We start from the raw sequence: 14604 nt of genomic DNA on the forward strand, positions 1-14604 counted from the left end.
GGCACCCTTAAATCACAGCGTGATTGCTCATGGTGTCCTGCTTACAGGTATCCTGAAACTGGAACTGATGGCTTGGTGGACTAAGGCACCCAGTGCAATGATCTTTGATCCAAGTCCACTCAGCCTTTCATGTTCTCGAGGTCGATAAAAGAAGTGTCCTGGAGTGCCAAGATACCCATGAGTGAACATGTACTTTACAAATTCACAACATACGAGGGTGCACAAGGAGTCCTGAGTGCAGATGGAGGCAGCAGTGATTTCCCACAGCAACAACTGGGACAACAGCGATGCACAATGCACACAGGGAAGCAGGGACCTCCCACAGCGCACACTGGCACAACATATACCTTTATACCTTCCACTCAACACATTGGGGTAATTTTTGTCCTACTTTTCGCTTGGGGCCTGAGAAAGCCTTTTACTGCATGGGAAGACCATCTGAAACCTCCCACCGCGCTCTTGGGGGCAATGTGTTATGGGGTCAGTGGAAGCTCACAGTGAACAGTGAACGAGCCCTATAGCCTAAAAGGCTCCAGAGGTTCGGGACGGATATGGTGGCACACGGAGTCTGATGGTGGAGCCGAGAGAGGAAGCTAAAAGGCTAAATCCTGTCCTTCAATTAAGTACTCTTTAATGATCCAAAAGAAGCTTTAAGGAAATCTGCTGCCAGTACTTCCTCAAACTTCACATCTGCTAGGGATTTTGCTCTTGTCGTCTTGCACAAAAATGTTTAAATTATCCAGATTGAGCAGACCGTTCTCATAGTTACTTTTTTGAGCCTCTTTTTCTGGAGGACATAATCCTCTTCTTCATTTTGTCCTGCTGAACCAAGATATTATTTCAAGTGTTTGAATATTTGCATCCAAAAGCGATTCTGATTTCTCTTGGCTTCAGAGCCTTAGGTTCCATGGTTGCTGCTATGTCTATTGTTTCTCGTGTATACCTTCTTTACCCAAATTAACACAATTCTTCTCTAGTTTCGAGGATGTTGAGATGGGACACAGGTGTGCATTCCTGCCCTGAGTGCCCAACCGGATATGAAACTGGTACCCTGAGTTTTATTTTGACCCTAGCATCTTGTCCATCTAGCTTGTTAACAGAGACCTTGGTGCTAAGGCGCCTGTGTCCTGGGCCGGTGCACCAGGCCTGCCTCATAGCGGGCACCGGACCTCTGTCTGTGCCCGGAGTGCCACACATGAAGCAGAGGTGGCAGCATATAATGTATTGTGAGTCAGTTAAGTGACCAGACATTTTTCTGTGCAGTGCACATGTATAATAGTAGAACTCCGTGTGAATCGAGTACTCAGACAACTGGGATCCATTGTGAATGCCCTTTATTTAGCACGACTCAGGATGGAGTGTGGAGATATATTCCCAAGACAACATAAGTGTATTGTATTTTCCAGTTGCTGGTGGTTGGAAATCCACACACTGAAGTGAGAAGGCTGGAGACAGGGCTACCTTTTCGAAATTCGTTGAGGAGGTTTCTCTGCAGTAAAGTACCTCCTTCTTTCCGTCTCTGATGGTTGCCTGGTGCATAGATCTTGCACTGTATTGCGCCTTTATTTTGGAGACACCTGCTTGGATCCCGTCCCACTGTATTATACTGCAGCATTTACATAGAGCTTACTGCCCCTACGTGGGCCGCTGAAGAGCTAGCTTACATGAGCTGTGTGCTTTGTAGGGTGTTTTGATCCTGTGTCGTTAGGGTTCCGTGTCGTGAGATGCGGTTATCGATACAGTGCTTAGCACTGCAGCGGATGAGGAAGTATGAGAGACAGGTGAGCAGTTTATGGTTTTCAGTAAGTTTGCAGCCTTGAGCAGTGCTGCAGGTCCCTTCATGGTATTTCTTATTTTCAGTGTCCACTTAGTTAGTTCACTGGGTTGTTAAGTCTGAGATATTGTGTTAAAGGTTCATGGTCCTCAGCAGGCATAGGTTGAACGTTGGCATGGGATCGGAAGTGTGCGGGGATGGTCTTTGATAGTATCGTCCCATATGTGATCGTCATTGTTAGATGTAAAGCATATAATTAGTTGGGACCCATAGTGATGAACTAAATTAAAGTCAAGCCAAATGGAATCATGTTATTGTGCGACTGCAGCTTTTTACACATAATTATAGATTTGCTGCGTTTGCTATGTAATCCATCATCTGCTGCATGATATGCAGACTTTAGCCCAAAAAATATTTTTAGCTCAGACAGTTTAAAATATTACTATAAACACAGACCTGTGTTGCCGTGCAGAGGAAGGGCCCTTGCAAAGGTTGACTGGTCACCTTTCTGTTGCTTATTGCTTTATTTGGGTGTTCAACTGGTATGAATAATGCTCAGACAGGGTTAGGGAGTGTAAATAGTACAAAGTAATGAAGTAATACGATCTTAAAAAGTACTGCATTATCACGCGTAATTTACCTTGTCTTGCCGTGTTAATTTACTCAACCCTGCTGCATAATTTGACCCTCCCCTGCCGAATAATTCCAGTGGCCCTGATTAAAGTCCTCCGTTGGCCAGCTGCACGTGGCCAATATCATTGGTTATTCCATGCATGTTGAGTTTGTGACGGGTGGTTTATTGCCGTGGTGTGGTACAGTACTTGGTGATAGACATGACCCATAGCAGTTTTGTCTTATACGAGTGTGAAAGTGGTAAGCAATATAAGAAATGAATGTACAGTCTGTTGTACTTTCTCTCCGGTTGCAAGGACCAGGGTAGGTGATTATACTGGTAGTCTTCATAGCCCAAATGCCTGTATGATGAGAGGCACATCCTCCGTTTCCAAGGGGACCTTGCCGTAATATTGGAGGTTCTACCTAAACTCTAAATCATCTCTAGTCCCTGAAAGGAAGGTGTTCTTGGAAGCAACACTAAACTCAAAGAAAGCCAAGGTGTTTCTGTTGCAAAAGAAAGTTTTGGTTTTAATTTAGCAAATTTGCCTCTACCAATCTTTGAAACTTTCATGCACATCACTAAACCTTCTTTAAACCCATGCACCAAGTGGGACACAACTACTTTTACACTTGAAGAAGTAAGCACTCCCTCCTAAAAAGGGGTAATCCCTCTACAGCCCCCTATTGTGTGCATGGCTGGCATTGGTATGTGAAGGGCATCACGGGCACCGCAGTGAGGTTATCACTCCAAAGTTCCACAACGCCTCTCCCTTAAGGGACGTATGATGTAGGTACTTTCCTTGGACTCGAATCACCTTCTCAGGCCCGACGCAACAGATCAAATGTGTCTGGAATATTCCTGTCAAAGGAGCAATAGATCTGTGTTCTCTTATGGTCCTTCAACTCCCTCCGTCAATGGTTTGACTCCAATGAACTGAAGTGGAGGAGCTCCTCCAGATCAGCCCAAGACAGCATTCACGGTTGCCATCGCTTCACTGCGCAGGGCACGAGAGCTGCAGGCACTCGCAAACAAGAACCTGGACTCCAAATACACAGGGACAGGGGGGGTGGTCACAAGAACAAACTCATCATTTCTCCCAAAAGTCATTCAGCACTTCCATGTTAACCAAGCAGTACAACCACAGCCCTATTTCCAACAGCCTAGGACGCAAGCAGAAAGGATCCACACACACGAGGTGTCCGAAGGGCTGTCCTATATTACCTGAAAGTAACCAAGCAGGAAGAGAAGTCAGTACTTAATTTCCTTCGCATCAGCAAAGTAGTGTTCCCAAGTCACAAAAGAAACCACAGCGAGGTGGATAGTGCAGACCATGGAAACAAGATGGCAGGAATAGCATTAGAGGAGAAACCAAGAGCGCCCTTCACAAGACGAAAGGAAGCCACACTTGCATTTTATTACCATCACCTCCATAATCGTCTGCAGGGCTGCACCATGGTCATCCGCACATTTTCACAAAACACTATTGTGAGGCCCATTAAGCTATTGGAGAAGCACATGATGGACAAAGTGCCAAGGCACACAGTCACTTCAGCTGAACCTCCCACGGGGAGGGGGAATACCGCTACACAACCTATGCACGGCATGTGAATCCAGAAAAGATTCATGGTTACTGACCTTTGGGAGTAGGTTTGTAGCTTGAATAATTTTCTGGACGCTCCTACCTCCCTAGAAATGAGGTGTGACTTGGTATTAAGATGGAAAAGGGAGTACGCAAAGAGAAGTAAGAAGCCCAAAAAGAGTACAGCCGACCAAAAGGAGGAAACAAATCTGAGGGTGGCAGCCATGCATGGAGACTTCAGAGGCTGACATCACAAAAGAGTGGAGCTACCCACCAAATGATTTACAATGCCCAGAGAAAGAAGCTGAAACAGAGGAAAGAGGCGATTCCGGGCCCAACCTTTAGGTGACTAATAATCTATGTGAATCGAGAAAATACTTCCAAACTGCACAATATTCCAACAGCTAGGAAACCGTTTTGTTCAAGTGCCGCACAAATGCTACTTTGAGATTTTGGAGCCTTTAATTGACTTCCCCGTACAAAATCATCACACCTAAAATTTAGTAACACTTGTCACCATATTAACAATTGTTTCTGGGAATGCCATTGAAATGGCCTGTCTGCTAGAAGTTGCAATTCAAGTTGCACTAGCTGTTTTAGTTACTTCAAAGAAGTCCGAATGAGGGTGGGTCTCTGCAGATCGACTGTTTGCATATTCAAGATTCATGCAGCCAACTCTGAAATAATTGAGCATCCAGGCTGAGAGTTCATTTTTTTCTTGCTATATATTCTGGATCTGCTGTTTCACAGCATTATATATTAAACGTGCAGTTGTGAATATTCCTAATAGGGAAATTACCATTAAGAGTCACTAACCTGAAATGTGTGTCTATAATGAAATGTATATTTTACAAATAAATCCCATTTTTTGGCAGGAATTTGCACCATCAGATGAGGAGCTGGAAGCATATCGCAGAGGAGAGGAATGGGACCCACAAAAAGCTGAAGAAAAGAGGAAACTGAAGGTCCAGTGGGTGAATTGAGTCCAGTGGGAGGGGGGGGCAAATGTTGTAGAGATTCTTTGCGGCAGCTGCAGCCCCCTAGTGCAGGTCGAAATATCTGGGACTGAGAACAAGATTGTATCCGAGAAGAGGGGATATTGGGAAAACTGTAAAGGTAGGAACCTGTGTTCAACGCTGCTCTGACTTGTCACTCTAGCAGATCTTTGCGGGTTTTCTTGCACCCATTGATCGAAGGGCGTACGCTGTGGTGGTAAAAGTCCTTGCACCCATTGATCGAAGGGCGTCGTACACTGTGGTGGTATAAGTCCTTGCACCAATTGATCGAAGGGCGTACATTGTGGTGGTAGGAGTCATTGAACCCATTGATCGAAGGGCGTACACTGTGGTGGTAGAAGTCCTTGCACCAATTGATCGAAGGGCGTCGTACACTGTGGTGGTAAAAGTCTGTGCACCCATTGATCGAAGGGCGTTGTACACTGTGGTGGTAAAATTCTGTGCACCCATTGATCGAAGGGCGTACGCTTTGGTGGTAGAAGTCCTTGCACCCATTGATCGAAGGGCGTCGTCCACTGTTGTCTCTACCTCTGCATCCCCACCCAAGCCTACCTGATGAGATCGATGAGGAGCATTACTGGACTCTGCATTTAAATCTGGGAGGAGAGAAGAATGGCTCCCCAATTAAACTGACTACTCACTTAGTGGAACTCTCCTTCTTAGAGACTGTCTGAAACATCAGGAGTTAAAGGCCTTTCACTCTGAGACGCCGTTTTTGTTCTCTTTCACTGTCTGGGTACATCTCTCCACACCACGAGAAGGTCCCATGTAATCCCATACACAGGGAGGTAAACAGGAAATGAAACACTCAACAGAAGCTACAGTAGATGAACTAAGCGCTGCATGCGGCATAGATTCTATTGCAGCCGTGAGAGCAGATTTAACCACCTCCTGAACCTTGAGGGGAGCAGCCTCCTTTGTAGGGTCTCACTTTTCTGCTACAGACTGATCCGCCTCATTCTTTGAGGAAATCGACTAATCTTCTTGATTCAGAGGGGAAGCAGCAGCCTCAATTTATTAAAGAGATTAAAATGTTATAATAAATATAAAATCTGAATAATCCAGGGACAAAAGGGAGGTGGGTGAGCAACCTTTATCTGTAAAGCATCGGATATAAATCGTAAGCCCCTGAATATAGTATGGGATATACATAGATTTTACTTTTTTTATGGTAGTTTCTAAACCTTACCAAAAAATCTGGTCATCTGATCCAAATTCTTACTTCACTATAACCCCAAATGGCAAAACATAACACCGAAAAATTGTGACAAACTAAGGATAGAAACCATTTCCATCCAACAACAAAAACAGGTTGCCGAAATGTCTGAACTCCAGCAGGTCGTCTTTGCCAAAGAAATTAATTTGTCAGACGTGAAGCCAACCAGAGCAGCAAATACGCCATTCGTGTGGTGTCAGCCAGAGTCCAAAAAGTCAACGCTCGGCCACTCTTGAGGAGAGCAGTGCGTTCAGACCCTGTGCGCTCTGTGCAAAAACTGGCTTTGGAAACGCAATGTACCGATTACAGGTCGCTATCCCTGGCTACCACGAAGAGAGGCAGGGGTCCCAGTTTACTAGGGCAGACAACACCCTGCAGACCACACACACAGTACAGGGTACCAAGAGCATTGATGCCAATGTAAATTCTGAGAATACGTTTGCAGCACCAAATTGCAATATCTCAGTTAAATAAGACCAATCCAAGCAGGACACTTCTTCTAGAGCCGCATAGAATTGGAAATGCTCTTTCTGGCAGGTCTGATTATACTGAGGACAGTGATGCCTGGGGAGCTTTTTGATGCCATAAGATGGGGAAGTCTAGTATGCTCTCTATGTAAAAGGTTGTGCTGTGTTTTAACGGTCATCTTTTTTTAAATTCAATTCCTTATTGTGTAACTTGTTACTTTGGTCCTAGAGTGTCAGTAAAGAAGAATTAGTCATCATTGAGCCTCCAGTTATGTGAAAGAATGGAGTTTAGCAAAACCTGAAGCGGCTGCATACATACACGGGCTAACACCACTTGTGTATTGATGCTGTTCTGGAAGCGTTTGTAATTCCACTGAAATGATCTCATTGGAAGGGCTGTCTCCTGATACTGTCGATCCCAGGGAGGTAGCGGGTTCTCTTTAGTGATCTATCAAGCACGCTATGTCTTGGTCTGTAAGCCAATGCTTCCTTTGCTTTACGTCCCTGCAGGAGTTGGCACAAAGGGAGGCCGAAGAGGATGCAATGCGAGGTCCTGCCACGGTCAACCCCAACAGCAACTACAAGGACAAGTACAGCCACCTCATCGGCAAAGACGCTGCCAAGGACGCGGCCCACACCCTCGAGGCCAACAAGGCGTATGGTTGCGGTAAGCCCGTTTGCGAAAGTCTACACTCTGTCCATACCCCTGTGGGTATCCTGAGGGTCGAGAGCTAAATGACAAGAGGTGGGGGCAGGCGAACTCGTTTACTAGAGGCACTGTGGTGGACGAGAGGAAAGAATGCTCAAGCTCCAGAGATCCGAGGGAGCCTGATTGATGAGCACCCATCCAGGATGGGATGCAGGCGTAGTGGAGTGAGTCTTGTGGAGACTTCCTCTGTAGGTGTCTTGCAAACATTTAAGGAGGTACCTCCACTCTAGCCTAAAAAATTGAGGAACAATGCACTGAATGTGTAAATGGGGTAGGCAGAAGCTCTCACTCAAGCAAGGAGCGGGGACGTTGAAATGGTGCCTGGCCTGTGGAAACTGTGATGCCGGAGGTGGTTGCATGTGGAGGAATTCATGCACACCATTTCTTCCCCTCTTCACCTTTTTACATTTTCTTACTCTTGTCTTTATTTACGTTACTCCACTTTCCCCATCCACAATTTTCTCAGTTCTTTCTTCCACATTCCTTGCACCTGTCTTTCACACTTAGAATGGCATTTATGCCTCGCTCTGTAAAAAGCCTGCTACCCACGTAGGAAGGGCACAGGTAAGAGGAGATCGAGAAACTCCTTCAACACCTCCCTGATCCCGACTAAAAGAGCTAAGGAGATCTTGGATGAGGGCAAAGTCAACACTCCTGCATCACATGTGCCTTCAAAACAGGACGCAGCCTCCTGGTATGTCAACACAAGTATCGTTTTGTGTTGCCGTGCTTGGCCAAGGATTCAACCAGGAGGTGCGATAGCACATCCTAGATCTGCCTGTTGATGGACATCACTATGTTGGGCTCATGTGGATGAGATGCTGAAGTAACTGAAATGAAAAAAGACACAACTATAGCAATGGGTGCCCTCCAGCATCGGCAGCAAAGAGTAGGCTTCCGCAAGACACAAACTCACTGTACATCAAAAGCTGGGTTAAGCAGTCTCGGGGGGCCATTTCAGGAAGGTCAGTATCAAGGCTGGCAGAGGCAGTAATCGACAAACCATACTACTACTCCACTGACTTCGATTCCCAATCCGTGTCAACAAATTCGTGCACTTCTACGAGCCACTGTCACTCAGAGCCGTGATAGGGAAGGCTTGGGCTGGCAATGAGACAGTAGTGGCCTTTAAGAGGCTGCTTCCCCTTTACCAGACATTGTGATAATGAAACTGTTGATAATGATGGTATCATGTATTGCACTATTCCCAAACCCAAGGGTACACGTGCACCGCTACGGGAAAGCGTCGCCAGACAGTGGTTTCAGGTGAGTGCAGACGATGGGGTGTTCGAGGCATGTGGGCTGCTGAATTCATATCTGTGCATAGATTGCCGCCTAGTGTTGGGTCCGGATGATTGCACATTGTTGTCCTGGAAGAGTCTTCGAAGTATCACGAGATAGGTGGCTCCTCCCCTGGACTACAGTGCGCATGGGCATCCACTCCATCCCCAGATTGTTTTTTTCCGCCATTGGGTTCGGATGTGTTTCGGTTCCCTCTGTCGGAATCGATAGTTGTTTAACTTTCCTTATTTGAGACCAAAAGGTCTTTAGGACTCGCGTCGGTATTGTTTATCGTTCGGGTTGGTTTATTCATCGGCTCCGAACACTTGCTGCCCTTCCGCGTGCTGTCGGCGCGGACGGGCCTACACGACGCTCCAACATGGAAAGAACTCCGTTTAAGAGGTGCCCAGTGTGTGCCTCAAAGTATTCACACCTCGACGTGCACCCAGTGTGCAACAGATGCTTGTCGCCGGACCACGGCGAGGCCAGGTGCATGGCCTGCTCCAAGTTCCGGTCGAAGAAGACTCTCAAGCTACGTCGGGCCGCAAGACTGCAGGCCCAGTTATCGGCACCCCCACCGGCCAACATCTTTGAAGAAGATGTTGAAGACGACACCGTCCTACAGGTTTCGGACTCTACCCCGGCGTCGGAGGATGAAAACTACGACGCGGGAGACGAAGAGTTCGAAGAAGTCGTCGAGGAGGTAGGGGACGACGACGGGGCCATTGCCACCGTGGAGGATAGCTCAGAGGAGGAGCATCCTCAGACTGACTCCGGGGTCAATCCCCATCATAAGGCCCAGGTCGAGGGATCGCCTTCGGGCCTTACCCAAGACCTCAATACTCGTCCCACGGCCCCGCCTCCTGGCCCGGCCACGGACATTGGTGATGCGCCACTCCCGGTCCAGAAACCGAAAGTGAAGCCATCGGGGTCAACACCATCAGGATCGAAACCGAAAGTGCAAGTCGCACTGGTTGGGTCAAAGGCGCCGGAGACCTCGGCGCCGAAGAAATCCAAGATGGCTGTCGAGCCTCGGAGCCACGCCAAAATGGCCGATCCGAAGACCACGGTGCCGAAGCCTAAGGCTAAGACCCCTGACGCCGCGGCATTGACGCTGAAGCTGGTCGACGCTTTAAAGAGCCGCGTCGACGCCAAGAAGGTCGATGACCATAAGAAGGCCCCGAAGAAGCGTCAGGACGACCCCAAGCCTATGACTGCACCAATCCCAGTCGATAAGGCGAAGGCAGGTGCCGCGTCGGCTCCTAAGACAGCTGCGTTGGTCGCCGTCCCAAATCAGGACTCGGAGGACTCGCTCGAGCCGATCCGGCCCTCTCCATCCCTCACCAAGAAGGTCTCGGAGTCCCTGCAACGGATTCGGGACGAAGCCGCGGCCATCGAGCCAAAAGACGCTGGGCGGCACAAGCCTCCACAGAAGCCGGCAAAAGTGCAGAAGCCGATTCACTTCACGCTACCGCCGAGAACGGCGCCGAAGGCCTTCGCTCCGAAACAGGGGGCTGGTGTGCCTTTTAAAGCTGGTTTCAATGCCGAAGGCATCATTGGTGGTGCCGAAGACACGGCATCAACCACTGGCAGACGAGGAGCGTCGAGAGGTCATCATCGACGCCAACACAGGCAAGCTCTCTCTCTCCTCAAGAGGAAAATCACTCCGGAGCCTGCGTTGGAACATTTCCATATTCCCCTTAAAAAGAAATTGGACTCTGCTGGTGCATCTGCCCCTATGGAGCCGACATCTCCACAGGGTCTGGACCTCTCACCCACTCACTCTAACGCTGGGGAGGGTGACGGAGACGAGGAGGACGAGTATAATTATCCAGCATACTCGGACCCGGAGGATGTCCATGAGCCATGGTCTGCGGGAGACGACCCCGAGGACCCTCAGTCGGGACACGAGCCGCAGCTTTTTGCTGCAAAAACTTCGCCAACGGAGGACTCTGCAGCCTTCAACGCTTTGATTGAAAGAGCTGCGGCCAACCATGATGTCGACCTCCACGCCGACCCAGTGGATGTCTATTTTCTTTTTGACACTTTCTCAGTGGCTGAAAAGACCGTCAATACATTGCCTATGCTCAAAGGTGTGCTAAAGCATGCGCCAGAGGTTTTCAAGGAGCCCACCCGGGCGAGAGTCATCAATCCTCGCATTGATTAAAAAATACAAGGCAGCGCCCACTGACCCAACATACATCAAGGGACAGTTGCCACTGGACTCTTTGGTTGTCTCCAACGCACGAAAACGGGCCAATTCACAGACCACGGGTGATGCTCCTCCCCCTGACAAGGAATCAAAGGTGTTTGAGGCATCAGGGAAACGTATTGCTGCGCAGGCAGCCAATATATGGCGCATATCAAACACGCAGGCGCTACTTGCACGCTACGATAGGGCACACTATGACACCCTAGAAACACTTCTAAAGCACTTGCCAGATCAGTATAAGGAAGGTGCGGAAATGCTGATTCAGGAGGGTAAACTCATTACCAATGCCTCCATCAAGTGTGCTCTAGATGTGGCTGATACCGCCTCGCGAGCCATCAATACTAGCGTTCTGCTGCGCAGGCATGCATGGCTCAGAATATCTGGCTTTAAACCAGACATTCAGACCACCATCCTCAACCAGACAGTAAATCCAGACCACCTGTTTGGACCTGAAGTAGATGCCACACTCGAAAAGATGAAGAAGGACACTGACGCCGCTAAATCTATGGGTGCCCTTCAGTCCCAGCAGTTTCGGGGTGGTTCCTTTCGCCGCTCCAATAACAGAGGCACCTCAAGGGGTCAAGCGTCACAATCCACACAATTCTATAAGACTAACACCCAAACCTCATATACCAACAAAGGTAGGGGTGGATACCGTGGCAACAACGTTAAGGGCAGAGGACGTGGAAATAACAACTCCAGGTCCTCCACCGCCAGCAAACAGTGACGCCTTGTCACTGCCCCCCGACCACACAACACCGGTCGGGGGGGAGACTCCAGCAGTTCCTGCCCGTGTGGAGGTCCATCACCACGGACAGGTGGGTCAAATATCTTATTCAGTACGGTTATTGTCTGGAACTCACTTCCATCCCACCAAACATACCTCCAAAAAACCGTCCTATGTCCGGCGAGCACTTGCACTTGTTGCAGCAAGAAGTTCAGGTCATGCTGCAAAAAGGGGCAATAGAGCTCGTTCCACTGCAGGAAAGGGGAACAGGGGTTTACTCCCTGTACTTTCTAATCCCAAAAAAGGACGGATCTCTCAGGCCCATCCTGGACCTCAGACCTCTCAACATGTACATTCTGTCAGAGCATTTTCACATGCTTACCCTACAACAGGTTCTCCCACTGCTTCAGCAAGGGGACTTCCTGGCAACTCTGGACCTCAAGGATGCATATTTTTACATTCCCCTGCATCCTTCACACAGAAAGTATCTAAGGTTCACCATTCAAGGCCAGCACTACCAGTTCAAAGTTCTGCCCTTTGGGGTCACCACGGCGCCAAGGGTCTTCACAAAGTGCCTGGCGACAGTGGTGGCGCATCTAAGACGTCAGAACATCCACGTATACCCCTATCTGGACGACTGGCTCATTCAGGCAAAGTCGCACAGACAGTGCGCCGACCACATGTCCCAAACCATTCACCTTCTGCACGATCTGGGATTCTCACTGAATTACCCAAAGTCCCATCTCCAGCCCGCTCACATACGGCAGTATCTGGGCGCGACCATAAATACTCTGTTGGCTACAGCACAGCCAAATTCAGTGAGGATCAACAGCATTCAATCGCTGATTCAAAAATTCAGACCTCAACACTCACTTCCAGCACGAGTGTTCATGCAGTTGATCGGCATGATGGCCTCCTGCATCTCCATTGTCCTGCACGCGAGACTACATATGCGCCCGCTTCAGGAGTGCTTAGCACGTCAGTGGACTCAGGCTCATGGACAATTGAAAGACCTAGTGTTGGTGAGCGGTCGGGCATACAACTCTCTGCATTGGTGGAATCCACAAAACCTTTGCAAGGGCCGACCGTTCCAGGAGCCGGTACCACAGATTGTCCTGACGACGGACGCTTCTCTCCAGGGTTGGGGAGCGCATGTACTCCACTACACAGTGCAGGGACTATGGACACTACAGCAAAAGAAGATGCACATCAATGTGTTGGAACTGATGGCAATCTTCATGGCCTTAAAGGCGTTCAAAGTACATCTGTGCAACAAGGTCGTGTTGATCCGGACGGACAACATGACGGCCATGTACTACATTCAGAAACAGGGAGGAACACACTCTCCGCAGCTGTCTCATCTGGCTCAGAGCATGTGGAAGTGGGCCATTCAGAGGAACATCTTCCTCATGGCAGAACACCTCCCAGGCAAAGACAATCAGATGGCGGACCTGCTCAGCAGGCACAGCCACCAGATGCACGAGTGGGAGATACATCCATCAGTACTCCAGCCGTACTTTCAAAGATGGGGTCATCCAGAGATAGACCTGTTCGCCACAAGGGAGAACGCAAAATGCCAAAGCTTCGCCGCCAGGTTCCCACACCCGCAATCGCAGGGCAATGCGATATGGATGAACTGGTCAGGCAGATTTGCGTACGCTTTTCCCCCAGCACCCCTGATACCGCTGGTGGCACGCAAGCTCAGGCAGCACTCGATGACCCTCATCCTGGTTGCTCCAACGTGGGCTCGCCAACCATGGTACACCACGTTTCTGGAACTGTCCGTGGTACCGCATCAAAGGCTTCGCCTCACACCCAGCCTTCTGACGCAGAGCCATGGCGACATTCAGCACCCAGATCCGCAACAGCTCAACCTGGCGATCTGGCTCCTGAAGTCCTAGAGTTTGGCTACCTTAACCTTCCTCCGAATTGCATGGACATCATTCGGGAGGCAAGAAAGCCCACTACTAGAGCCTGTTATGCGGCCAAATGGAAGCGGTTTGTCATCTATTGTGCAAACCACAACATCAATCCACTAGATGCTTCCATTCAAAACATCATCTGTTACCTGTTTCATCTGTACAAGTGTAATTTGGCATACACTTCCATCCGCATTCACCTGTATGCTATGGCCGCATACCTCCAGAATAGACCGCACCTTTCACTTTTCAAGGTGCCTGCTATCAAAGCTTTTCTGGAAGGCCTCAAAAGGGTCATTCCACCACAGACCCCTCCAGCTCCAGAATGGAACCTCAATGTGGTTCTTACAAGGCTGATGGGTCCTCCCTTTGAGCCACTACATTCCTGCGAACTTCAATTCTTGACTTGGAAGGTGGCTTTCCTAGTAGCAATTACATCGCTACGGAGGGTTAGTGAGCTGCAAGCCCTCACGATTCAGGAGCCTTTCTTCCAGGTCCATGCTAACAGGGTAGTGCTCCGCACTAATCCTAAATTTCTGCCCAAGGTTGTGTCTCAATTCCACATGAACCAAACAATTGAGTTGCCAGTGTTTTTCCAAAATCCTGAGTCGCTGGCAGAGCGGATGCTCCACACCCTTGACGTCAAGAGGGCACTAATGTATTACATTGACAGAACCAAAGATTTTAGAAAGACTAAGCAGCTTTTCGTTGCGTTTGCGTCACACCACAAAGGTAACGCTATTTCGAAGGCTGGTATTGCTAGGTGGATTGTGAAATGTATTCAGATCTGTTATGCAAAAGCTAAACGTACTCTTACAATTCCACCAAGAGCCCACTCCACCAGAAAGTTGGGGGCCTCTATGGCCTTCCTTGGAAACATTCCCTTAGAGGACATATGTAGAGCAGCCACATGGTCTACCACACATACATTTACAAAACATTACTGTGTAGACGTGCACTCTAAATAGCAGGCAGCTGTAGGGCAGGCTGTTCTCAAGACACTTTTCCAAACTGCTGCAGCTGGCACGGGCGGCCGCCGCTAATGGAGGGACTGCTATGTATTCTATGCACAGATATGAATTCAGCAG

At 48.8% G+C, this 14604-nt stretch overlaps 1 protein-coding gene across 1 annotated transcript in view; it reads left to right on the forward strand.

The window, feature by feature from the left end:
• SPAG7 (sperm associated antigen 7) overlaps positions 1–14604 on the forward strand; it is a 54768-nt gene that overhangs the window by 24172 nt on the left and 15992 nt on the right. Inside the window, exons 5-6 of the mRNA XM_086946210.1 lie at positions 4845–4934; positions 7179–7335. Coding sequence (XP_086802336.1) covers positions 4845–4934; positions 7179–7335 — 247 coding nt within the window. The remainder of the gene's footprint in view (positions 1–4844; positions 4935–7178; positions 7336–14604) is intronic.

The sequence above is a fragment of the Lissotriton vulgaris genome, chromosome 12 (assembly GCF_964263255.1).
Source record: "Lissotriton vulgaris chromosome 12, aLisVul1.2, whole genome shotgun sequence".
Classification (NCBI taxonomy): domain Eukaryota; kingdom Metazoa; phylum Chordata; class Amphibia; order Caudata; family Salamandridae; genus Lissotriton; species Lissotriton vulgaris.